This window comes from Calypte anna, chromosome 22 (genome assembly GCF_003957555.1).
Source record: "Calypte anna isolate BGI_N300 chromosome 22, bCalAnn1_v1.p, whole genome shotgun sequence".
In the NCBI taxonomy this organism is placed as follows: domain Eukaryota; kingdom Metazoa; phylum Chordata; class Aves; order Apodiformes; family Trochilidae; genus Calypte; species Calypte anna.
Genome location: NC_044267.1, coordinates 2,628,904 through 2,654,518, shown reverse-complemented (window position 1 = coordinate 2,654,518; position 25,615 = coordinate 2,628,904). Strand labels below are relative to the sequence as shown.

General features: G+C 47.4%; 1 protein-coding gene across 1 annotated transcript in view; it reads left to right on the top strand.

Moving 5' to 3' along the window:
• The first annotated feature begins 1,448 nt into the window (after positions 1-1,448).
• Positions 1,449-25,615, top strand: part of LOXL2 (lysyl oxidase like 2) — a 36,423-nt gene continuing 12,256 nt past the window's right edge. Inside the window, exons 1-7 of the mRNA XM_030464192.1 lie at positions 1,449-1,885; positions 3,566-3,741; positions 12,422-12,633; positions 19,275-19,497; positions 20,993-21,176; positions 23,711-23,862; positions 24,495-24,662. Of these exons, the coding sequence (XP_030320052.1) occupies positions 1,525-1,885; positions 3,566-3,741; positions 12,422-12,633; positions 19,275-19,497; positions 20,993-21,176; positions 23,711-23,862; positions 24,495-24,662 (1,476 nt within the window). The 5' untranslated portion in view covers positions 1,449-1,524. The remainder of the gene's footprint in view (positions 1,886-3,565; positions 3,742-12,421; positions 12,634-19,274; positions 19,498-20,992; positions 21,177-23,710; positions 23,863-24,494; positions 24,663-25,615) is intronic.

Genomic DNA, 25,615 nt, shown 5'->3' with positions numbered 1-25,615 from the left:
ACAGAAAGCCAGGAGTTCTTTTTCAGTCCTGGGTGGCTCCTGAAATTCCCCCCCCTCCTCTCTTTACCTGTGGAAATACTGAAATATCCTTGTGTTCCAATTCCACTGGAATTCTGCTGTTCCTGACCCCAGGACTCTGCAAGAACCCCCCAAATCCCCCTTGTTCCCAAGCCTTCCTCAACCTCTCCTTTCCTTTCAGGACAATCCCTACCTGCACTGATTGGCAGCTGCTAGCAGAGGACTTGGCTTTGAGGACTGTGAGCACTAAAAATGGAAAAAATCCCAAGGTTTTACCCATAACCACTCTTTCCTTGTGCTCTTCTTCATCTCCTGCTGGGTTTGGAGCAAGGTTTGCTTGCTCCTCAACTTCCCTCAACTACTGGATGTAAAGAGATGGGAAAATCAGTTGTTAGTACCTGTGACTTGTAGTATTTTGCTCTGGAAAAACCTCTTTTCCAGCTAAAACCTTTCAGCAAGCTGGGCTAAACTTAGAAATAATGCTCAGAGGATCTTTGTTTTTTTGTTTTTCTTCCAGTTTAGTCTTCTACCCCCTAAGAAATCATTTTCTGGATTTTTTTTTTTAATAGGTGGCAGATCTTTCCCACAGCTTCATCCCCAAATCCCCCTTGTTCCCAAGCCTTCCTCAACCTCTCCTTTCCTTTCAGGGCAATCCCTACCTGCACTGATTGGCAGCTGCTAGCAGAGGACTTGGCTCTGAGGACTGTGAGCACTAAAAATCCCAAAAATCCATTTTTTTGGGAAAAAATCCCAAAGTTTTACCCATAACCACTCTTTCCTTGTGCTCTTCTTCATCTCCTGCTGGGTTTGGAGCAAGGTTTGCTACAACCCCTCAACTACTGGATGTAAAGAGATGGGAAAATCAGTTGTTAGTACCTGTGACTTGTAGTAGTTTGCTCTGGAAAAACCTCTTTTCCAGATAAAACCTTTTAGGAAGCTGGGCTTAACTTAGAAATAATTCTCTTAAGTCAGGCTGTTGCTGAGCTGTTTGCAGTGAAAAGGAGGGATAATTTCCTTTGGGATTGATGCAGGAGAAAGTTTGCTAAGGAGAAAGTTTCCAGGAAGGAGCCAGGAAAGAATAAACCCAGGATTTAGATGGAAATTGGGAAATTTGCTGCTTTAATCAGTGCTGCTGTGTTCCCAAGGAAACCCAGGATCCAGATGGATGGATTCCTGACCCTCTCCAGTGCCATAAATCCCAGCTTTTCCTGCTGACCCATCCTGGAATCAAGGAGACAGAAAGCCAGGAGCTTTTTCTCAGTCCTGGGTGGCTCCTGAAATTCCCCCCCCCTCCTCTCTTTACCTGTGGAAATACTGAAATATCCTTGTGTTCCAATTCCACTGGAATTCTGCTGTTCCTGACCCCAGGACTCTGCAAGAACCCCCCAAATCCCCCTTGTTCCCAAGCCTTCCTCAACCTCTTTTTTCCTTTCAGGACAATCCCTACCTGCACTGATTGGCAGCTGCTAGCAGAGGACTTGGCTCTGAGGACTGTGAGCACTAAAAATGGAAGAATCCCAACGTTTTACCCATAACCACTCTTTCCTTGTGCTCTTCTTCATCTCCTGGAGCCCGCTGGCCTTTGCCCAGTATGAACACTGGCCCTACCTCCCCAGTTACCCTGAGCCACCCCCACCAGTTTACCAGCCCCCCCAGAGACCAGCAAATGTTCCCAAAATCCAGCTGAGACTTGCAGGGCAGAAGAGGAAACACAACGAGGGCAGGCTGGAAGTTTTCTACAGCGGGGAGTGGGGCACGGTCTGCGACGACGACTTCTCCATCCACGCTGCCCACGTGGTCTGCAGGGAGCTGGGCTACCAGGAGGCAGTGTCTTGGCTACCAAGTTCCAAGTATGGAAAAGGAGAAGGTAAGGTAACTCCAGAGCAGTTGTACAAGCTCCAACAGCCAGTAATTCTTCCCCTCTTAGCCCAGTTTCAAGCTTGGTGAAGTCCCCGATAATTCTGGAGCTGTTGAGTTGAAGACTTGAGGAACCCCAAAAATTGCTGACCTCTCAGTCAGATTTAAGACAGTGAACCCCAATAATTCTTGACCTGCCAAGTCTGTTCTTGACCTGTTAGTCAAGCCTAAGACTTGAGGAACCCAAGTAATTCTTGACCTGTCACTCAAATTTAAGGCAGTGAACCTCAATTATTCTTGACCTGCCAAGTCTATTCTTGACCTCTCAGTCAAATTTAAGACAATGAACCCCAATAATTGCTGACCTCTCAGTCAGATTTAAGGCAGTGAACCCCAATAATTCTTGACATGCCAAGTCTGTTCTTGACCTGTTAGTCAAATATAAGACTTAGTGAACCCAAATAATTCTTGACCTGTCAAGTCTGTTCTTGACCTCTCAGTCAAATTTGACTTGATGAACCCAAATAATTCTTGACCTGTGACTCAAATGTAAGACTTAGTGAACCCCAATAATTCTTGACCTCTCAGTCAAATTTAAGACAGTGAACCCCAATAATTCTTGACCTGCCAAGTCTGTTCTTGACCTGTTAGTCAAGCCTAAGACTTGAGGAACCCAAATAATTGTTGACCTCTCAGTCAAATTTAAGACTTGAGGAACCCAAATAATTCTTGACCTGTCAGTCGAATGTAAGACTTAGTGAACCCCAATAATTCTTGGCCTGTTAGTCAAATTTAAGACAGTGAACCCCAGTATTCTTGACCTGCCAAGTCTGTTCTTGACCTCTCAGTCAAATTTGACTTGATGAACCCCAATTATTCTTGACCTCTCAGTCAAATTTGTCTTGATGAACCCCAATAATTCTTGACCTGCCAAGTCTGTTCTTGACCTGTTAATCAAATATAAGACTTAGTGAACCCAAATAATTCTTGACCTGCCAAGTCTGTTCTTGACCTGTTAGTCAAATCTAAGACTTAGTGAACCCAAATAATTCTTGACCTGTCACTCAAATTTAAAATAATGACCCCCAATTAATCTTGACCTCTAAGTCAAATCTAACACTTGATGAACCCCAAGAATTCTTGACCTTTTAGTCAAATTTAAGGCAGTGAACCCCAATTATTCTTGACCTGCCAAGCGTGTTCTTGACCTGATAATCAAATATAAGACTTAGTGAACCCAAATAATGGGTCTGCTCATCTCAGAAGTTCTGAGGGACCTGATTTTTTTTTAAGTATCATATATAAATATATTTATTTATTTTTTCTTACATGTGCATGTAGTTTTTGCTGGAGAAAAAGCAATAATTCCAGCCTGGAAACTGGCAATTGGTTTGCAAAAAGCACCCAAATCACAGGAGGTTTCAATCAACAGGGCTTGGTTAAATCTTTTGGCAAAAGCTGCTTTTCAAAAGAGCATTTCACCCAAACTTGGAGCTGCCTCTCCAAAAAGCTTTTAATAAAGATTTAATTAAAAAAAAAGATTCTTAATAAAGATTTAAAAAATGATGCAAAGAGAAGGCTGATTGCCATCAGAACACCCATCCTTGTTTTCCTCTCAGCTTAATCTAGATTTTTCCTCTTGCTGAGCCTCAGTCCTATTTTTATTTTTATTTTTTTTTTTCCTTTTCAGGGAAAATTTGGTTGGACAATGTCCACTGCAATGGGAAGGAGCCCACCCTGGCAGCCTGCACATCAAATGGTTGGGGAATAAGTGACTGCAAACACACTGAGGACGTGGGGGTTGTCTGCAGTGAAAAGAGGATCCCTGGCTTCAAGTTTGACAACTCTTTGCTCAACCAAATCGAGGTAAATTTGCTCCAAAAGACAAGGAGCCTCTTAGCAGAAGAGGCTTAGAAATTCTGATTTTGAATTGCAGAATAAATTGCAGGAAAGGAACTGCAGAAGTCTGATAAATTCTCCCAGTTCCACCTTACAGCAAATTCCTGACACTGATTTTAGCTGCAGTTTTCAGGTTTGAGGTTCAGCTGTGCTGAGCATCCTGTATATAATAAGAATTTGCAATTTATTTTTTTTTTTATAGCATGGAAATAAGGGAAAAAATCTATTACAGCTGTTGCACACTCATTTTCAGGCTGCTGAGCTGCTTGGTTGATTTTCTGATGTTGTAGCTGAATCATAGAATCATGGAATCATAGGATGGGCTGGGTTGGAAGGGACCTCAGAGCTCATCAAGTCCAACCCTTGATCCACTCCTGCTGCAGTTCCCAGCCCATGGCACTCAGTGCCACATCCAGGCTCTTTGGAAAGATCTCCAGACACGGAGAATCCACTCCTTCCCTGGGCAGCCCATTCCAATGCCTGATCACCCTCTCCAGAAAGAAATTCTTTCTCATCTCCAACCTAAACCTCCCCTGGCACAACTTGAGACCCTTTGTGCCCTCTTGTCTTGCTGAGAGTTGCCTGGGAAAAGAGCCCAACCCCCCCCTGGCTCCAACCTCCTTTCAGGGAGTTGCAGAGAGTGATGAGGTCTCCCCTGAGCCTCCTCTTCTCCAGCCTCAACACCCCCAGCTCCCTCAGCCCTTCCTCACAGCAATTCTGCTGGATCCCTTCACAGCCTCCTTGCTCTTCTCTGCACCTGCTCCAGCACCTCAAGCTCCTTCCTGAACTTCCTGAGCTGAGGGGCCCAGAACTGGACACAGGACTCAAGCTGTGGCCTCCCCAGAGCTGAGCACAGGGGCAGAATCCCTTCCCTGGACCTGCTGGCCACGCTCTTCCTGAGCCAGCCCAGGATGCCGTTGGCCTTCTTGGCCACCTGGGCACACTGCTGCCTCCTCTTCAGCTTCCTGGCAATCCCAGCTCCCTTTCTGCCACTCTGTGCCCAGCCTGGAGCTCCCCATGGGGTTGTTGTGGCCAAAGTGCAGGACCCGGCCCTTGGAATGTTGAACCTCATCCCCTTGGGATCATCCCAACTCTCCAGTCTCTCCAGGTCCCTCTGCAGAGCCCTCCTGCCTTCCAGCTGATCCACACTCCCCCCAGCTTGGTGTCTGTAGTGAAATGAGGCAACCAGGTGCCACTAATTGCCAGGGTTTGGGCATGAGCTTGTGCCAAGCCCCCCTGTGCCTGATTAAGGCAGACCCTAACTGCGCATGAGCAGGACTGGGGGCCAATAAAAGGGAGCTCATGGCCACTCCCTGGCAATTAGTGGCACCTGGTTGCCTCATTTCACTACAGTGTCACCTGCAAATGTGCTGATGATGGACTCAATCCCCTCACCTAAATCCTCACTAAAGATATTGAACAGCACTGGGCCCAACACTGATCCCTGGGGGACACCACAGCCGCCATTTTGAGGCAGCCCCGTTCAGCACCACTCTCTGGGCCCGTTCCAGCAGTTCTTAACCCAAACCAGGACAGGACCTGAGAGCACTGAGGGGGACAGAGGGGAAGGGACAGGATTTGGGATTTATCCCAAATAATTATCCTTATTTTGGCCCTAACCAGGACAGGGACTGAGAGCAAAGGGAAGGAGAGGAGCTGAATCTCCTGATTCTCCTCCTGCTGAGATTTCCTGGCCAAAAGTTCAAAGATTTGGGGAAAATCAAGGCAGGAGGGGCTGCTGCACCTCTTGGTTTTTTTCTTGCAGTTCCCAAATGCTTGGAGGGGGCTGGGTGGGCAGCAGGGTCCTGCTTTGAAGTCCCTGGAAGTGGTGCCCAGTCCCAAAATGTTTTCCTAAGTTTTGCAGGATGCCAGAAGCCCTGAAATCAGGATTATTTAATGTGTGTTAAAAAAAAAAACCCAACCATGAAGCCACTTGATGTTCTCCTGCATCATGTAAAGACCACAGGAACTAATTCCTACCCTTAATATATTTCTTAAAAAAATGCACCATAGGGGTTTTTTTTTTGGGTTTTTTTTTGAACCTATCCCCCAAAACATCCTGACCCAAATATTTGGGGTCCATCCTCTTCCTCTGTGGGTGCACACACCTTGGTTTCAAACAGGACAGGCTCTAAATAAATCAAATTTCTGCAGCCAAGAAGTTCCCAAATAGGTCTGGGGTACCTCAGCCCAGCCCAGAGCCTTAAAATCCATCTGAACACACCAAGTTCTGTTCCTATTTTTGTCCTTTTTTCCCTTTTTTGGGGCTGTGTGTGAAGTATAAAAAAAAATCTCCCTTTGGTGTCTCAAAGATCTTTGCTCCCACAAAGATATTCAAAATATCTTGAATTAAATTCTCCAGGTTTTTCCAGCAGTGGGGAAAGGCATTGCCAAACCCTGCTCAGGAGCTTTCAGATGAATTGGGCTCTGGGGATGAGGTCCATGTGAAACCTTTGGCTTGGCAGACAAAGAAATTTTTTTATTATCTTCTTTTAGGGACCCTGGGGAGCTGTGACTGAGGCCACCACCACGTGAGGCTTCAGCTCTTCTGTCCCCACTTAAATATAAGGTTTCTTTGCCTTTTTTTTATGGCAACAGCCTCTTCATTTCTCTTTTCTTTTAATTTTCTCTTTTTTTTTCTTGCTTCTCTCAACCCAAGCCCCTGTGGAAGGAATGCTGATGGGTGGCTTGAAGGAATCTCAGCATCTTTTCTGGAGCTGATTCCAAGGAAATCTGAAGCTGCTTTTGGGATGAGCCCCTCTGTCTTTAGTTCTAGGATTTTAAAGCACATTTGGGAGAGTTTTTTGCCTCCTTGGGGCCCCTCAGAGATGGGTTTTGTCCCCTGAGCTATTCCATAGGATCTTCCAGGTTGGGAAAGAGCCTTGGGATCATGGAGCCCAACCATCATCTGCAAAGTTCTCCTAAAACCCATCTGAAGGAGCTGAGAAAACCCCAGTTTAGGCTCTGGGTTTGCTGGAATTCCTTAGGGAATAGAATTAACCCCTTCCTCTCCTTCCACTGCCTGTATCCAGGATGCTGGGGGGGTGGTACCCAAACCAGGGGTTACCTGAGCATGGGAACCAGAGGATCTTCTTCTGCTTTGCAGTGTGGAGGTTGAATTTGGCTGAGAATTGAAAGAAAAGAGAATTTAAAAAGCAGGAAAGCCTCAGAGCAGCATCTTCTCCTAAATGGATTCTCCCACCCTGGCAAAATCCAGGCCTCCTGCTTTCCCTTTCTTCTTTCTCTCACTTTTTCTTTCCTCCAGTGCTTTTTCTGACCCTGCTTTCCCCTGGCTCACAAACTGAAGAGTTTGGTGGCTTAGCAAACTCCTCATTTTTAATCCTTTCTCACCTCTGCACTGTTTTTTTCCTCCTAATCCTGAATTGCACCCTCACTCCTTCCCCTTTTCTCCAAACCCAGAACAAAAAATGTTTCCAGTCCAATGCAGCAAAATGTGACCAGAGTTTCCCCCCCTTCCAGGCAATCCCTGTTTGTCTTGCAACATCTATTTTCCTGTTTTTATTTCCCAGCTGTGGGACCTTCTTAGTGACTCAGAGCTCCAGATGTTTAAATCAAACCAGAGAGAGAGGGAGACAGCTTTCTAAAAAGTCATCTTCAGGCTTGGTGGGTCCTCAGTGGGAGTAAGTGAAGGGTTTAAAGGCAGGAGAGAAGATGCTTCTGGGATGAGTGAAGTCTCTGGGGAGAGATTTTATGTTCTGGATTGGGGAAAAAAAAGAAAAAAATCTGTGTAAAACTGGGGAGGGCTCTGATGCAGCAGGGTTAACACTTTCTGGGCTTGGTCTCTTGGTTTTGGGGCATTTTCCCTTATTTTGAAGGAGCTGAACTGTGAATTTGTGGGGTTTTTTTCCCCTCCAAACCATGTCCTGACAGCTTTGGGGGGTTTGGGCTTTTTTTCCTCCATATAACCCTGGAGAGCAAAGGAATTGCTGCTGATTTAGCCCCATGGGGGTGGGATTGAGAAGGAGAGGTTGGAGATGAAGGTCTGAATTCCAGGACTTGGGGTTTAGAGGGAAAAAGGGAAAAAAAAAAAAAGGTTTGGGACATCCATCCCAACAGCTTTGGCCTAAAAGGGTGGGAATTGTGTAAAACTGGGGAGGGCTCTGATGGATGGCAGCAGGGTTAACACCTTCTGGGCTTGGTCTCTTGGTTTTGGGGCATTTTCCCCTTGTTTTGAAGGAGCTGAACTGTGAATTTGTGGGGTTTTTTCCCCTCCAAACCATGTCCTGACAGCTTTTGGGGGGTTGGGGCTTTTTTTCCTCCCTATAACCCTGGAGAGCAAAGGAATTGCTGCTGATTTAGCCCCATGGGGGTGGGATTGAGAAGGAGAGGTTGGAGATCAAGGTCTGAATTCCAGGACTTGGGGTTTAGAGGGAAAAAGGGAAAAAAAAAAAAAAGGTTTGGGACATCCATCCCAACAGCTTTGGCCTAAAAGGGTGGGAATTGTGTAAAACTGGGGAGGGCTCTGATGGATGGCAGCAGGGTTAACACCTTCTGGGCTTGATCTCTTGGTTTTGGGGCGTTTTCCCCTCGTTTTGAGGGAGCTGAACTGTGAATTTGTGGGTTTTTTTCCCCTCCAAACCATGTCCTGACAGCTTTGGGCTTTTTTTCCTCCCTATAACTCTGCAGAGCAAAGGAATTGCTGCTGATTTAGCCCCATGGGGGTGGGATTGAGAAGGAGAGGTTGGAGATCGAGGTCTGAATTCCAGGACTTGGGGTTTAGAGGAAAAACTAAAAAAAAAAAGGTTGGCACATCCATCCCAACAGCTTTGGCCTAAAAGGGTGGGAATTGTGTAAAACTGGGGAGGGCTCTGATGGATGGCAGCAGGGTTAACACTTTCTGGGCTTGATCTCTTGGTTTTGGGGCATTTTCCCCTATTTTGAAGGAGCTGAGCTGTGAATTTGTGGGGTTTTTTCCCCTCCAAACCATGTCCTGACAGCTTTGGGCTTTTTTTCCTCCCTATAACCCTGGAGAGCAAAGGAATTGCTGCTGATTTAGCCCCATGGGGGTGGGATTGAGAAGGAGAGGTTGGAGATCGAGGTCTGAATTCCAGGACTTGGAGTTTTGGAGCTGGTTTTTAGTTTTCAAGCTGGTTTTTAGCTTTGGAGCTGGTTGCAGACACCTCCTTTTGGGCTCCTCAGGTGTCCTCAGAGGGTTTCTCAGCTCAGCTTTGGAGCATCAGCTTTTATTCAGCACAAACCAAGCTTTCAGGGTTTGGTTTTGGTGCTTGTTGGGGTTTTTTTGTCTCTTAAGTGAGTTCCAAAAGTCTGCTCTGGCCATTTATGAAGTATTTGGGTTGCTTCTGGTTTTTCTGTGGAATGTTTTCACCATTAGCCCAGCTGCTCCACGTGGTGTTGGAAGAAAAAACAGAATATTCTGCCTGGCTTTGCATTGCTGGATGCTCTGAGGGTAACAAACTGAGGCAGGAAAACATTCAAATCTAAAAAATTATCTAAAAAAAAGAAATCCATCTCTGCTAGAGCTATCTGCAGTACCCCCCAGGGGATGGGCTGAGGGCTTCTTGTTTCTTTGCTCATTTTTTTCATTATTTTTTTCCCTTCCTTGGCAAAGAAAAGCAATAAAACATAATAATAATAATAATTAAAAAAAAAAAGACAAAAGTGTTGGACTCACAGAAGAGGATTTCTTTTTGTGTCTGTGTCAGCATCTCTGGGGGAAGAGAGAGATGTCATGGGACCTGGAGCCTCATGCTGGCTCTGGATGGGGTTTTTTGAAGTCCCAGAGCAACCCAAACAAATCTTTGCACTTTGATTTTTGCACTGCTGTGAAATGCCCAGGAAGGACACAACCTGGAGATGGAAATCTGGGAATCCTGAGTGGGTCCTTGGATGCTGCACCAGCTCAGGGCACCCCAGGCTCCTTTTTGGGGACCCCAGAGCTCTGTTGGCAACTGAGGTCAAGCTTGTTTTTATTTGCTAAGCTGCTGAGCTGACTGCAAAAATAACAGGCAAATCCTAAGGTACCTCCCAGCATTCCTGAGCTTTTCCTTTTTTTTTTTCTTTTTTTTCCCTCTTTTTCCAGTTTTCTGACTTTTCTCTCCCCTTCTCTGACTGGCTGGGCTGGTTTTTTTCTTTGCCTCCTGCTCTGGGGGCATCAAATCCTGGTTGGGGATTTTCAGCTTCATCCAGGGGGTTGGAATATTCCAATTTTCCCTCTGGCTGGGAAGGTCTGTGAGCTCCAGAGGCTTGGAAGCTGCAGGGATAGAGAGCAGGGAAGAATTCCTTGCCCTGCCCTGATGCTTTTTCCTCAGCATCTGTGGGTGACAGGCTGGATGTCTTTGGGTTTGGGTGACATGGAGTGAAAAGGAGAGGAAAAAAAAACCAAACCCAAACTGCTTGATTAAAACGTGAGTGAATTTTGGGGATTCCAGGTGAGAGGAGGGATCCTCACCTGGAGCTGGGACCACTTGGATGTCATCTCCTGCCTTTGGAAAAGTGTTTTGCCACCTTAGTTCTCCATCTGCAGGATGCTGGGAAGCTTCTTCTTGCCCTTGGGGTGCTGGCTTGGCCTTGCTGCTGAGTTTTGTCCCCATTTTCTGCCCCTCTGGGTGCTGCAGCACTGAGGGATGAAGGATGCTCAGCAGCATCCTCATCCTCAAGGTTCTGCTGCTTTGCAGGGGAAGCATCAGGCAGATGTTTCCCAGCTGGAATTCTTTCCAAAGGGGGAATAGCAGCTGCTGGCAGGCAGCTTGCTCTGAAAACAGAGGATCCTGGAGGTGAAATCACACTTTGTTCCCTCCTCTCCCTCCTGCTGAGGTCCAGCTGCAGCTTCCAACCTCTTGGAAAGCCAAGCAAAATGGACCTGGCTGTCAAGTGGAAGCCATGGGGGGGTTTTGGCAGGGTGCTGATGCCAGGGAAAATGTTCCTTTTCTGTTCCTTTGCCCAGCAAACTTCCTTAGGGCTTTCTCTAGGGTGGGAATTCCCTGGCCCCACAGAGGGAAACCCCCCCCCAAGCTGTCAGTGCAAATTTCCTCCTTAGTTATTCACTTCCCATGAGCTTTTTCCAGTGCTTTGGCTTTTTGTCCTTGGGGTTAATCCTTTTAAGAGGCTTTTTGTTAAAAGCCCTTTTAGATCCTCAGCAAGCAGAGCTCTTTCCCAAATGGATTTCAGGCTCTCATGACCTCTGATTCCCTGGTGTAGAAATGACTGAGGCAAGGCAGAGGGAGCAAGAAAACAAGGTGCTCTCTCAGACAGCCCTGAATCTCCAGGTAAACATGTTTTCCCCATCAAGTCAAGAGCTGGAAACATTTCATAAAGGGGAAAAGTGAATTGCAGGCTTTGGAAACCAGCCTGGAGAGGGCTGGAGTTGAGGCTTTGCACGTAGGCAAAAAGCTGAGCAAGACACTTCAGGCCAAAATCAGAGTCATTTTGGGTTGCAAATGGACTTCCCAGAGAAATTTGCCTTGGATCAGAGCCTCTGAGCACCCTGAGGTGTCCTCAGATGGAACAAACTCTGTATTTCCCTGTGGTTTCTTGGGGTTTGGTTTATTCTGGCAGGCTCCAGGAGCATTTCAAACCTCACCCCAAACTGGGAGCTCTGGGTAAATCCCAGCTCCTGTTTTTCCAGGCTTGCTGGGAGTGTTTTATGGATGCTCCAACTCTAAAACTGGGTGATCAGTGTAGATAATAATTAAAAAAAAAAAAGGACAAGGGGGGAAAAAGCCTTTTTTGCCTTGCCCAAGGTGATGCTTTGCCTGCCCCTTTCCCTGCCCCAGCAATTCCTGCTTTCCAGTTGCTTTCCAGTTGCTTTCCAGTTTACTCTGTCGGATGCCTCAGTGTCCAAGAAGCATCTGGAGCCTGGATGGAATTTCTGGAGCCACATGGAATTTGCAGGACCCTGCATGTCCTGTTCTCACCCCCCTGCTTTCAGTCCCTGAGCCTCATCCCTTTGCCAAGCTCTGAGCATTTTTTTCTTTCCCAAGTGGTTGAATTGGAGCCAGGGGGGGGGAGGATTCCTCAGTCCTGATGTAACCACCAGCAAACCCACGTGGCTTTAGACATTTTTTGGACAAGCAAAGCTCTCCTGGCAGCCAGCAGAACATTTTTTCAGTAGCTCTTTTGTAATTGCTTGCCACAGGGAAAGATTTTCCAGCCAGCTTTTGCTGTGGGTCCCTGCAAGGTTTCTTTGGCCCTCACGTAGGCTCCAAATGTAAAACCCATTCAGGGCTCAGGGAATGCTGTAACTGGAGGAAAAAAACAGCTTGGGGAATTGCTAGCCTCAGCACTTTGGGATCCCAACTTCCAGAGGCCAGGCTTGGGGAGGGATGCTCAGGAGGGGCTTGATGAGAACCCCAAACTTCACCCTGCAGGCATTCAGGAGACCCCAGCAAGCCTGAACGAAGGTCACTGTGCTGCTGAGACAGGAATTGAAGTGACAAAAGTGATCTATTTATAAAATGTTGGTCTTTTTCCATTATTTTTGGAGAAAAAAACATCTTTTCCAAGATGCTTTGGAAAAGGTGGGTGGAGGATGGGAAAAGTTTTGCTGTGTCTCTTCACCAACTTCTCCTCTGTCCAGAGCTTTTTTTTTTTTTTTTCCCCACCTCCATTCTAATGACTTTGCAAGCCACCATCACTGAGGTTTTGGGGGTTTTTTTTTGCCTTCCAGAACATGCACATCCAGGTGGAGGACATCAGGATCCGTCCCATCCTGGCCACGTACCGCAAGCGAGTGCCCGTCACCGAGGGCTACGTGGAGGTGAAGGATGAAGGGACCTGGAAGCAGATTTGTGACAAGCACTGGACCCTGAAAAACTCCCGGGTTGTCTGTGGCATGTTTGGCTTCCCCAGCGAGAGGAAATACAACACCAATGTCTACAAGTAAGAGCAGAGCCTTGCGGGAGGCAGGAAAAATGCCAATTGTCACCAGGATGCTGGAGACCTGGAGGGAGGAAAAACTTCCAGCTCTTTCATTCCTTTTCCTTCTGTGTAAAGCTTTGCAGGGTGAAGCATTTCCTTGGGCAGGCAAAGGGAGTTGTTTGGTCCTTGCTGGGCTGGCTGGGGATCCAGTGCAGTGTGAGCTGCAGTGTCTGCAAGGTCCTTGAGGAGGAGATTTGTGGACAGTCTTGGTTTCCAGTTTCTAGGAGTGCAAGGTTTGGATTCTGCAGAGTGTGCAGGGGAGGGATTCATGGGGACAAACTCATCACACCCTCCCAGTAAGCTCAGCTGCAAAAAAACCTTCACCCCTTATCCCATCCCTCTGCAGAAATCCAGCTGGGGGATTCCAAGGGCTCTTGGAATGAACCAAACCTCTGTTAGGTTTCATTACCCAGGTCCTTCCTTCCCATTGCTGTCTGGAATGTTGGGTTTCACCCCTCTCCTGGCATCTTTAACACCATTTCCCAGCTTCTCAGGCTCACCATCCCTCCCTCCATCCCTCTTTCCATCCCTCCCTCCATCCCTCCATCCCTCCCTCCATCCATCCCTCCATCCCTCCATCCCTCCCTCCATCCCTCCCTCCAGCTGCCAGACCACCCCCAAAGCTGCCCAGGGGAGGATTTCTCTGGAAATCTCTCCCTGTTGTTAACCCCAGTTCAGGAGAGGTCCAGCCACCTCTGCCCTGCTCTGAGGTGGGCACAAAGCTTAAAAAAAAAAATCAGTGGTGCCTCCACTCTTCTTTTGTTGCCTCTGAAATGGTGCTTGGAGGAGGATGCACTTGGGGGCAGATGTGATTTTTGCTGCTTTTTCTTTTCCCTGTGTCTGTCAACTGCTTTAAAATGAGGGGGGAAAAAGAGGGATCCATGGGGAGGATGTTGTGTCTTGCAGAGCTGTAAGCTGATCAGTCCTGGCTCTATTTCCTTTTTCCTGAAAGCCAGGAGCTGTGGATTTTAATTTTTTATTTTTTTTTTTTGGTTGTCATTGCTTCAGCTTGCATTTTGTCACCTGCCTTCATCATCAATCTGCTTCTTCCCACACTGTTCCTAGAAATAACACCCTAAAGCAGATGCAAAACAGTTTGAGGTGAAATTCTGTCTCGTTTCTTTCCTGCACTGTGACCTCTAGAGTGGGAAAAGCATCAACTGGTCAGGGGAAGGACTGAAATCCAGGCAGGAGCTGTGGTTTTCCTGCCTGTGCCCTGGTTATTTCTGAAAGCTCCTTCTGGGGCTGCTTGGCCACGTTTCATGTCTTTCATTAGCAAGATGGTAATGAAAGAGTTGAAGAGGTTGGAATAATGTAAAGCCACATAGAAGGACTAAAAATTCCTAATAAATAACCCCAGGGGAATTCTGTGTCCAGGCTTCCCAAGGAGATGAACAGGGGGTTGATAAGTGGGACCAGGAGGTCTCGTGGACCTTGGACACCAGTTAGAGAAGCTCCCATCAGTGTGGGGATGGCTTGGATCAGAGCAGGAAAGCAGAATAAATTACCTGGAGTAAGACAAAGGTTTTTTTTTCCTGCTTCTCAGCTGGGGTTTTGCCAAGGAAAACATTGAACTGGAGCAGCTGGAGCCTGAAAAGGTGCTGGGTAATTGTCCTCTGGTCCACGTAGGGATGGAAAAACTGAGGCAGAGTTGTTCAGCATAATGTTCAGGTTGGAATATGATGACATTCCCATTCAGAGGGGTTGGAGTTAGGGATTTGTGGTGCTTACAAAGAGCAAAGGAGGAAATCTCTGCTCCCCAAGCACCTAAAGCAGCCTCAGGGTCCTGCTACCCCCCTCACTTTCTCTTCTTTTTAGGAAGCACAAAAAGTTTGCTGGGCTCCTGCACCCCCAGGAAAGCCTGGATTTGGAAAAAAATCTGGATAATATCCCAAGAAGATGGGCTGTGGTTTTATTGGAGGGAAGAGACTTGTCAGACTTTGCCAGGCAGCTCTGCTGGGTTAGCAGAGTTTGAAATCTGTTCTTCTTTTTTGGGACTCTTCCCTTTGTGCTTGGAGGTTTCGTGGACAAAGCAGCACTGCTGGGGAGGGAAAAGCTCCCAGTTCTGAACTGGGAACTGCTGGTTGAGGAACTGGAATGAAAACCACTCTGGAGCAAACTGCTCTCTGCTTTATCCCCCTTGCTTTCTGCTCACATCCTCTCTTGGGAAAGGGGGAAAAAAGTTCAGTTTTTGCCTGATCCCTTGGACTAACCTCTTTCTAGGGGAGTGTGAAGCCTCAGAAACATTCTCCTCATTTTCCCCCCCTAATTTGGGCATCCCAGAGTGGATCCTTTCCCTCTCCACAGCCAGGACATGGCTTGGCATCAGGTTTCTGCTTTCAGGGCTTTGAGTTCCTCCATCCCCCTCCCTGCAAACTCCATCCTTGCCTGCTGAGCTAGCTGAAACTTCTGCTTCTGCACAGTGGTGGGAGGTGAAATGATTTGCAGATGGCTCATGCTTGAAAGAAAACAACTTAGTTCATGCTTGTCCCAGTGCCAGGGTTTTTTTTTTGATTCCTGCCTGGAACTCAGACTCTGCAGCCAGCAGCACAATTTCTGGTAGGAAATGAAGCAAAAAGCTCAACCCTTGTTTCCATGTTCTTGGTTCATTCTTCAAAGTGATTTTTCTATAGGCACCACTTGGGAACTCCTCCTCCTCCTCCCAGCTCCTGCTCTGCTTGAGAAGTAGGAATTAAATGCATTTTCCTGCTGATGGGACTGGAAGCTGGGGGCTGGAGAAGCCAAAGGCTCCCAGTTGAGTCACTCAGCATCATAAATCTCTGCTGTGTCATCTGTGACTGCTGGAGAACCCTAAAGCAAAGAATAAAATTAAAGCAGGGTCAAACAAGGGCTTTATCTGTGTTAACTGGGATGCTGAAGCCTGGGAAAACCCAAATGAAGAGGATTAGTTTGTCATAATATGGACTTGGCTCACTGCAATCCTTTTATCTGATGAAAACCTGAATTTTGTCAAGAAAATGGAAAGAGTATGGGAGAACTTGGGATTTTCCATCCAAAAAATAAAAAAAAAATAATAAATCCTAGCTCCACAGCTCTGGGGCTCTGCTGAAAACCCAGAAGCCTTTCATTAGAAATGCTCCTGGTTTAAGTTTTCCTTTGAAAAGTTCAGGATTTTAAGGGGTTTGGTGTGAAGTGATGGCTCTGGCTTCCATTCTGCTTCCCTGCAACTGAGGGCAGAAAATTTGGGAACTTTGAGCATTTCCCCAGGGTCGAATTTTGATGCTGATGGCCCTGCAGAGGAGCTGGTTCAGTGAGCTGGGGATGATTTCTCCCAGCAGTTCTCTCCTCATCTTCTGTTTTCTGCTCCTTTTTTCACCGTCTCCCAGAGGATTCTCCTGAAGAAGCTGTCAGCCCATGGATCAGCCAGGAGCACTCTGTGCTGGGTCAGGAACTGCTGGAACGGGCCCAGAGAGTGGTGCTGAACGGGGCTGCCTCAAAATGGCGGCTGTGGTGTCCCCCAGGGATCAGTGTTGGGCCCAGTGCTGTTCAATATCTTTAGTGAGGATTTAGGTGAGGGGATTGAGTCCATCATCAGCAAATTCACAGATGACACCAAGCTGGGGGGAGTGTGGATCAGCTGGAAGGCAGGAGGGCTCTGCAGAGGGACCTGGAGAGACTGGAGAGTTGGGATGATCCCAAGGGGATGAGGTTCAACATTCCAAGTGCCGGGTCCTGCACTTTGGCCACAACAACCCCATGGGGAGCTCCAGGCTGGGCACAGAGTGGCAGAAAGGGAGCTGGGATTGCCAGGAAGCTGAAGAGGAGGCAGCAGTGTGCCCAGGTGGCCAAGAATTCCAAGGGCATCCTGGGCTGGCTCAGGAAGAGCGTGGCCAGCAGGTCCAGGGAAGGGATTCTGCCCCTGTGCTCAGCTCTGGGGAGGCCACAGCTTGAGTCCTGTGTCCAGTTCTGGGCCCTCAGCTCAGGAAGTTCAGGAAGGAGCTTGAGGTGCTGGAGCAGGTGCAGAGAAGAGCAAGGAGGCTGTGAAGGGATCCAGCAGAATTGCTGTGAGGAAGGGCTGAGGGAGCTGGGGGTGTTGAGGCTGGAGAAGAGGAGGCTCAGGGGAGACCTCATCACTCTCTGCAACTCCCTGAAAGGAGGTTGGAGCCAGGGGGGGGTTGGGCTCTTTTCCCAGGCAACTCTCAGCAAGACAAGAGGGCACAAGGGTCTCAAGTTGTGCCAGGGGAGGTTTAGGTTGGAGATGAGAAAGAATTTCTTTCTGGAGAGGGTGATCAGGCATTGGAATGGGCTGCCCAGGGAAGGAGTGGATTCTCCGTGTCTGGAGATCTTTCCAAAGAGCCTGGATGTGGCACTGAGTGCCATGGGCTGGGAACTGCAGCAGGAGTGGATCAAGGGTTGGACTTGATGAGCTCTGAGCTCCCTTCCAACCCAGCCCATCCTAGGATTCCATGATTCTATGTTTTTCTTCTTCCCCAGCAAAGTTCCTGGAGCTGAAGCCTCAGCCATTCCCCCAGCCCTTGCCCTTTGCCTTTGTTGAAAGCTCTTGTGCTAAAAAGTCCATTTTTTTTCCTGACCACTCAAAAGGCTTTGGGATTCCAGCTTGACCTAGAATTGGCTGAATTCCCAAAAGGATTTTTCCCTCCCACCTCTCACAGGTGCTCTGGGCTCATAGGAAGGGCAGTCAGATGGGGGTTGCACCCTTTCAGTGTGAAAAAAAAATAAGAATAATTCCCTGTGTTTTCCTCTGTAAAGATCATCTGCATTCTCCTTCTTTTTCTTTTTTTTTTTTCTATATATTTGGTCTGGGGAAACGAGGTGGGGCTTTTCTCTGGCCCTTTCTCCCCAAGGGAATGTTAATACCAAGCAGATGTCAGGAAATTTCCAGGATGAGGTCATTGTTTGCTATTAAAAGGCATCCCCATCATTAATTCTCTAAGACAGCCTGGGGCTTGTCTGCTTTGGAGCTCCCAGACCCTGGCTCTGGAGGTGAAAATTCTCCTCCTGGATCCCTCCCATCCTGTGGGATGTGTCCCAGGTGGGACCTTGGTGCTGAGGTTTTCCTGGCTTTCTGGCAGCTGAGTTAAAAGAAAGAATTAATTCTCAAGGTTTGGTCCAAATTGAAGCTGAGAAGTGGTTGGCACTTTCTGTTCTCATCCTCCCTCTTTCTGCTTTTTTATTTTGAATTTTTTAATTATTTTTTTTAGCCCTTCTTCCTATTCCCATTCCCCTCCTGTTGATTCAGGGTCCCTGACATCCCTGCTTTGGCAAACTTGGAATTTTTTCCAGTTGCCTCTTCCTGCTCCATGGGATGGATCTCAGCCCCATCCTTCCCAGCCTGGGATGCAACCTCACCTCTATCTTCTGATCCTCGTTTTAACCCAGAAATATTTGATTCCAGAAAGGATTAGTGAGCCCCAGGAGCCTGGAGAACCTCCACATTTTATCAAGGAAAAGGGAGAAGGTGATTCCATCAATCACCCGAGAGGATGGAAACACCAAAAGGAGTCCAAAACCCTTGACCTGCCCAGTTATTTCAAACCAGCAACCTATAAAAAGCTTTTTTTTTTTCCTTTCCCAGCTCTGCTCAGGTTCTCTGTCCTGCAGGGATGTGCTGCTGGGTACTGTTTCTCCCAGCAAGGTCCAGTTGCCTCACTGGGCCATTTGTCACAGCCCATCCCTGGGTGGCTGCAGGGATCTCGAAGCCACCTTAGGATCAGTTTAGGGCCTTGGCTTCTCCATGCATTGAATTTTTATTTTTTTTTTCTGTTTCCCTGACCATTTTAACTCTGACAGCCTCCAAATGCAGCTTGGATGGAGCTGAATTATTTTTCTTCTTTATCACACGTGCCCCTTCCCCCTGAGGAATTCCTGGAGCAGCTCCAGGCAAAGATTCCAGTTTGGGAGCAAGGAGCAGGAACTGCTGCCAGATCTCCTCTGCTGTGAACAGCTCATCCTGGGAATTGCTCTTGGAAATTGCTTCCAGGCTCATTGTTGTTCCCTCTGCAGCTTGGGGAGGAGCTGGAAAGATTTTTCCCAACCTTTTCCTCCTTCCTTCCTTCCTTCCTTCCTTCCTTCCTTCCTTCCTTCCTTCCTTCCTTCCTTCCTTCCTTCCTTCCTTCCTTCCTTCCTTCCTTCCTTCCTTCCTTCCTTCCTTCCTTCCTTCCTTCCTTCCTTCCTTCCTTCCTTCCTTCCTTCCTTCCTTCCTTCCTTCCCTCCTTCCTCCCTCCTTCCCTCCTCCTTCCCTCCTCCTTCCTCCTCCTTCCTCCTCCTTCCCTCCCTCCTTCCCTCCCTCCTTCCCTCCCTCCTTCCTCCTCCTTCCCTCCTTCCTTCCCTCCTTCCTTCCCTCCTTCCTTCCCTCCTTCCTTCTCTCTCTTCTCTCTCTTCTCTCTCTTCTCTCTCTTCTCTCTCTTCCTTCTCTTCTCTTCCTTCCTCCCTCCCTTCCTTTCCCTTCCTTCCTAGCACTTAGAGGTGAGGCTGGAAAAGGTCTCAGGGCTCATAGCCAAGGAGGGAAGAGGTTTTTTGGGTCCAATCCTTTTAGTTCCAGGTTGTTTGAGCTCCACCAAGTGCTGGTTTTCTGCCTTCCTAACTTTTCCCTTTTTCTTTTTCCATTTTTTTCCTTGGAGGATGTTTGCCAGCAGAAGGAAGCAGCATTACTGGGCTTACTCCATGGAGTGCAGTGGGAATGAAGCTCACATTTCCAGTTGCAAACTGGGAAACCACCTGAACGTGGACCTGGAGAAGAATGCCACGTGTGAGAACGGGATGCCAGCAGTGGTCAGCTGTGTCCCTGGTCGTGCCTTTGCCCCCAGCAGCCACAGTGGCTTCAGGAAAGCCTTCAGGCAGGAGGTGAGCAGGGAATTAATGCACCTGGACAGGTAGGAAAAGCATGAGGGGGCACCAGTTCACTCCAGTTATCACCTGAGGGGGCACCAGTTCACTCCAGTTATCACCTGGAGGACCAGTTCCAAAGGTGTACCAGTTAACCCCAGTTATCACCTGGAAGACCAACCCTTAGGGTGTACCAGTTCACCCCAGTTATCACCTGAGGGTCTATCAGTTCACTCCAGTCATCACCTGGAGGACCAGTTAAAACCCTTAGAGTGTACCAGCTCACTCCAGTTATCACCTGAGGTTGTACCAGTTAACCCCAGTTATTACCTGGAGGACCAATTCCAACCCTCAGGGTGTACCAGTTCACTCCAGTTACCATCTGGAGGACCAGTCCATCCCTTAGGGTGTACCAGTTCACTCCAGTTATCACCTGAGGGTATACCAGTTCACTCCAGTTATCACCTGGAGGACCAGTTCACTCCAGTTATCACCTGGCGGACCACTCCATCCCTTAGGGTGCACCAGTTCACTCCAGTTACCACCTGGAGGACCAGTGCAGCCCAAAGCAGCACAAGAGCTCCCAGGTGAAAGGTTTTGTAAATTATTATTGTTATTATTATTATTATTATTATTATTATTATTAATTGCCTGAGCCATGCTCACTGCCAAGTGATTCCTTAAGCCTTTGGATGGCCTTGGTGTGACCCCCAGGCTGTACAGCTGCAAATGGTTCCAGTTTGAGAAGTTAAGGGTTGTTTGTGGTTTGGTTTTATTATTTTATTTTATTTTATCTTATTTTATTCTATTTTATTTTCTTTTATTCTATTTTATTTTATTCTATTTTATTTTATTCTACTCTACTCTATTCTATTTTATTTTACTCTGTTCTATTTTATTTTATTTTACTTTATTCTATTCTATTTTACTTTATTTTACTTTATTTTACTTTATTTTACTTTATTTTACTTTATTTTATTTTATTTTATTTTATTTTATTTTATTTTATTTTATTTTATTTTATTTTATTTTATTTTATTTTATTTTATTCCCAGTCTCTGCACACACCCCTTGCTCTGTCCCTCAGCCTCCCCCCACCACCTCCCATTTCTGGGGGGTCCCTCTGCTCTCCATTAACCAAAAGAGGAGAAAACCCACTAGAGCTGGCCCCAACCTTTTACCTTTTTATTTCTGATTGCCAGAGCATCCAACCCTTCAAACTTAGGCAGAGACCTAAGAGAGTTTTTTTTCTCTGGATGCCAAAAAAAACCCCAAAAAACCCAAGATTTCTGCACACCATAAATCTTAGATAAAGTTTTCCTTTCATCCATCACTCGGAGCCTTTTATTTTATTTTATTTTATTTTATTTTATTTTATTTTATTTTATTTTATTTTATTTTATTTTATATTTTATTTTATTTATGTAGGGGTTTGTTTCCAGGGTGCTGTTTCCACTTTTTTTTTTTTTTTTGGGGTTGCCAACATGTTTTTTCCCCTCTGTTTTTCTTCCAGCAAGCACTGGTGAGGCTGAAAGGAGGAGCCAAGACTGGGGAAGGCCGAGTGGAAGTGCTGAAAAATGGGGAGTGGGGAACAGTTTGTGATGACAACTGGAACCTGGTGTCAGCCAGCGTGGTCTGCAGGGAGTTGGGCTTTGGAAGTGCCAAGGAAGCAATAACAGGAGCAAGGCTTGGGCAAGGTGAGAGCTCCTGGGATCATCCCTGCCCTCTGGAAAACCTTGGGATGCTGGAGGGCAAGGGGGTGTTTTCACTTGGGGTGTTTGTGCTGGAGGAGCAGGAATGAATTCCTTGGGTTTAAGGAAGCTTCTCAAGGCTGGGAGATGGAGGCTGAGCTGGAATCTGGGGCTTGATAAAAAAAAAAGGAATTAAAAACAAATCCTGAGGTTTCTTGAAAGAAAGGGGAATCCATCTGGAGTGTCCAGGTCTGGAGTCTCCAGGATCAGGAGGACAAAAAGCTCCTGGGATGTGGCCAGAGCAGAGCTCAGAGGGTTGAAAAGTTGGGGTTGGTTCAAAAGGGTTTAGAGGATTAAAAGTTCAAAAGTTGGGGTTGGTTGAAAAGGGTTTAGAGGGTTAAAAGTTGGGGTTGGTTAAAAAGGGTTCAGGGGGTTAAAGGTCTAAAAGTTAGGGTTGGTTCAAAAGGGTTCAGAGGGTTAAAAGTCCAAAAGTTAGGGTTGGTTCAAAAGGGTTTAGAGGGTTAAAAATAAGTTGGGGTTGGTTAAAAAGGGTTTAGAGGGTTAAAAGTTCAAAAGATGGGGTTGGTTAAAAAGGGTTTAAAGAGTTAAAAGTCTAAAAGTTGGAGTTGGTTAAAAAGGGTTCAGAGAGTAAAATGTTGGGGTTGGTTAAAAAGGATTCAGGGGGTTAAAAGTTGGGGTTGGTTAAAAGGTTTTAGAAGGTTAAAAGTCCAAAAGTTGGGGTTGTTCAGAAGAGGAGGCTCTGAGCAAATATCTGAAAGGGCTACAAGAAAGCTGGGGGAGGGCTTTGGACCTGGAGAGGATGGGGGAAAAGGGGTTAAAACTTGGAGAGAGGAGGTTGAGGTTGGACACAAGGAAGGAATTCTTTATTTTAAGGGTGCTGAGCCCCTGGAATAATTTGCCCAAGGAATTTCTGGCTGCCCCATCCCTGGAAATGTCCAAGCTTGGATGGGGCTTGGAGCAGCCTGGGCTGTGGGAGGGGTCCCTGCCCATGGAAGGGGTGGAACTGGGTGATGTTTCAAGTCCCTTTCAACCCAAACTATTCCAGGATTCCATAAAATCCAGGTGGTGAATTTCACTTTGCCCTCAGACCAGGAATTCCTTTGGGATCACATCCCTTGCCCCCAAATTCCCTTTCTAGGTTCTCCAGCTCCATATCAAGGTGTGATGCATAACTAAAAGGTTCCTGGCAAATATGGGGCCTGGGGCAAGACTTGAAACCCTCCAGTTTCAGACCAGAACCTCAATTTCACCCCCTATAAATACAAGGGGTTCAGAGCCAGGTTTGGGTTTGGATTTCCTGCCTTTGGGAAAATGATTTAAATTGGTTTAAATCCCAAACAGCAACTCACAGCCCCTTTCAAACCACCTTCTGATCCACAAACCCCACTCCCAGAGTGTAAACCCTGAGGAAAATGACCCCAAAAACCCCAAACCCTTCCTTGTGAGCCCAAATGATGAAATGTCCTCAGCCTGGCACCAGCTGGGAAAAAAAGGAGGAAAAACCCCACCATGTGTAAAGCCCAGTGGTGCTGCCCACCATCTGGAAAACTTCCCCAAAATAGACTTTTTCTCTCAGATTTGCCCAAAAACCCCTGGTTGTGGGATGCAGGGAAGCTGCTGGTGTAAACACACATCTAGGAGACAACAAAACCTCCTTGGGAAGGGGAAAGGAGGGAGCAGAATGTGCTGGCCCCAGCCTGGAAAATCCTGCTGGCTGCTGCTTCCCACCCATTTTCCTTTCTTTTCATGTTAAATGTTGGGAATCAATCAGTGCAACCCTCTCCAACCCCTCCCCTGGGATGACAAGGACTTGGGGTGAGTCCTTCCAGCAGCCTGGATCATCCCTTTGTGGTTGGAAAAAGAGGAATTTTGGCTCCAAATCCCCTCCTCACAGCTGCTGAGCTCCTTCTCCATCTCTCTGCTTGTGCTCTGCTTGCTCAGGGCTGAATCCCTGGGGAATTTCTGGAGGATTTTGAAGGACCAGGCTCATCACTGGGGGCTTGGGGGATTGAATTTCCCAGGAAAAAGGCACAAAGTTGGATTTACAGGTGAAATGTGGCGTTGAGAAGCTCCTGTTAAGATCAGAAACACCAGAAAAAATTCTTCCTGACCATCCCTGAGGGCTTGGCAGGCAGGATTTTCTCTTTTGGTGGCCATCAGACGTGTCTGTGTCCTATTTAAATGTCAAGGTTTGAGTGCACAGCCCCAGCCAGGAGGTCAGAAGCCTCCAGATTCCTCCAGCTGAAATTTGGGAATGATGTGACAATGGAAAGTTGGCTTTTTCCTCTTGCTTCTTGCATGCTCGAATCCTGGAGACTCCTGGAAAGGGTAAAATGGGTAAAAATAATCATCTCCCAAGTTTCTTGGGTTTCTTTTTCAAGAAATGACTGCAATTTTCTTCAGGATGTTTGGAATGTCAGCAAGGCATTCAGAAACCCTTACTGGAGGGGGTTTTTTCAGTAACCTGGGCAGAAAGTAAAGACTTTCTTCTTTATTTTTTTTATTTTTCCTCCCCCAAGGCATGGGTCCAATTCATCTGAATGAAATCGACTGCACAGGCTTTGAAAAATCAGTCACAGACTGCAAGTTCAACATGGAATCCCAAGGCTGTAACCATGAAGAAGATGCTGCTGTGAGATGCAACGTTCCAGCCATGGGGTTCCAGAACCAGGTGAGACCCCCCCAAGGAGACCTGGATGCCAGGAGGGAAAAGTTTTCCCATCCTGGAGCATCATCTGCTCTCCCTGGGAATTTTTTTCCCTTAAGCCAGACCTCTTCAGTTTGGATTTTAACATCAGTGGCCAAGGCAGGAGGGGAAATGAGGCTGCTGCTCCCTTTTTGGGGTGACTTTTGAGCTCTTCCCAGTGGGATGAGGCTTTTAAAGGAGGAAAATGCCACTTCAGCTGCACCCTGTGCTGGCTGGGAAGCTGCTCCAGAGCCCAAAAGGGGGGTCTTGGCTTTCCTCATGGTGGTACCAAGGTGGGAAATGAACTGGGAAATAAACTGCAGCAAGAAAGTTCCTCTGACTCAATGCTCCTTGCAAAGGGAGTGGAGGGGGGGAACTTCCATCCTGTCTTGCAGCTCCCACAGCCTCTCTCCAGCTGCTGGCTTTGATTTATTTTAGGTTTTTTTTGCCCCTCTGTGCTGGGAGCTGAACCCCCAAGCTTTGAGAAACCTCCTGAGCGTTGCTTGCCCCAGAGCTGCACCTTCCCCAGGAAGTTTGCTGCCAACCAGGGTCCCTAAAAAGCCAGGAGTTGGTTTATTTTTATTTTTTTTTAATTTTTTTTATTCCTTTCCCTCCAGCTACGTCTGAGTGGTGGCCGCAACCCCTACGAGGGGAGGGTGGAGGTGCTGGGCCAGCAGAATGGGACCCTGAGATGGGGCACAGTCTGCAGTGAGAACTGGAGCACAGTGGAGGCCATGGTGGTGTGCAGGCAGCTGGGGCTGGGCTTTGCCAGCCATGCCTTCCAGGTGAGTCCCTGATCCTTCCCACATCCCTGGAAAGGGCTGGGAAGGGGCTGCTGGAAGAGGTTGGGGAAAAAAAAGGAAAAAGGCAACCCGAAAGCAGAGCATTCATCCTCAAATCCTTGGCTGGAGAGAGCCCAGGAGCAGTTGAGGATGGGTTTTGACAGCTGTGCCTTCCAGGTGAATCCCTGCATCCCTTCCCACATCCCTGGGAGGGGCTGGGAAGGTTGGGAAAAAAAAAATAAAAAGGCAACCCGAAAGCAGAGCATTTATCCTCAAATCCTTGGCTGGAGAGAGCCCAAGAGCAGTTGAGGATGGGTTTTGCTTCTAGGTGAATCCCTGCATCCTTCCCACATCCCTGGAAAGGGCTGGGAAGGGGCTACTGGAAGAGATTGGGAAAAAAAAAGGAAAAAGGCAACCCCAATCCTCAAATCCCTGGCTGGAGAGAGCCCAAGAGCAGTTGAGGATGAGTTTTGCCAGCCATGCCTTCCAGGTGAATCCCTGCATCCTTTCCCACATCCCTGGGAGGGTTTGGGAAGGGGCTACTGGAAGAGGTTGGGAAAAAAAATAAAGAACAAGGCAACTCCAATCCTCAAAGCCTTGGCTGGAGAGAGCCCAAGAGCAGTTGAGGATGGGTTTTGCTTCTAGGTGAATCCCTGCATCCTTCCCACATCCCTGGAAAGGGCTGGGAAGGGGCTACTGGAAGAGGTTGGGAAAAAAATTAAAAAAAAAAAGGAAAAAAACCTCAATTCCAGGTGGATAAAAGGCATCAGGTAGCTGGTGCTGGCCAGTAACCCAGGTGCAGGATAATTTTCTGGACTGATCCAACCCTCAGAGATGAGAAGGTGGAAGAGGGACAGAGAGACCTGAGGAGATGCTGAAGACCAAGGTTGATTTTTGAGAGGGAATATGTAACCTCTGGGCCTTCATTCCAGTTTCCAGACAGTTGGAAAATGGGG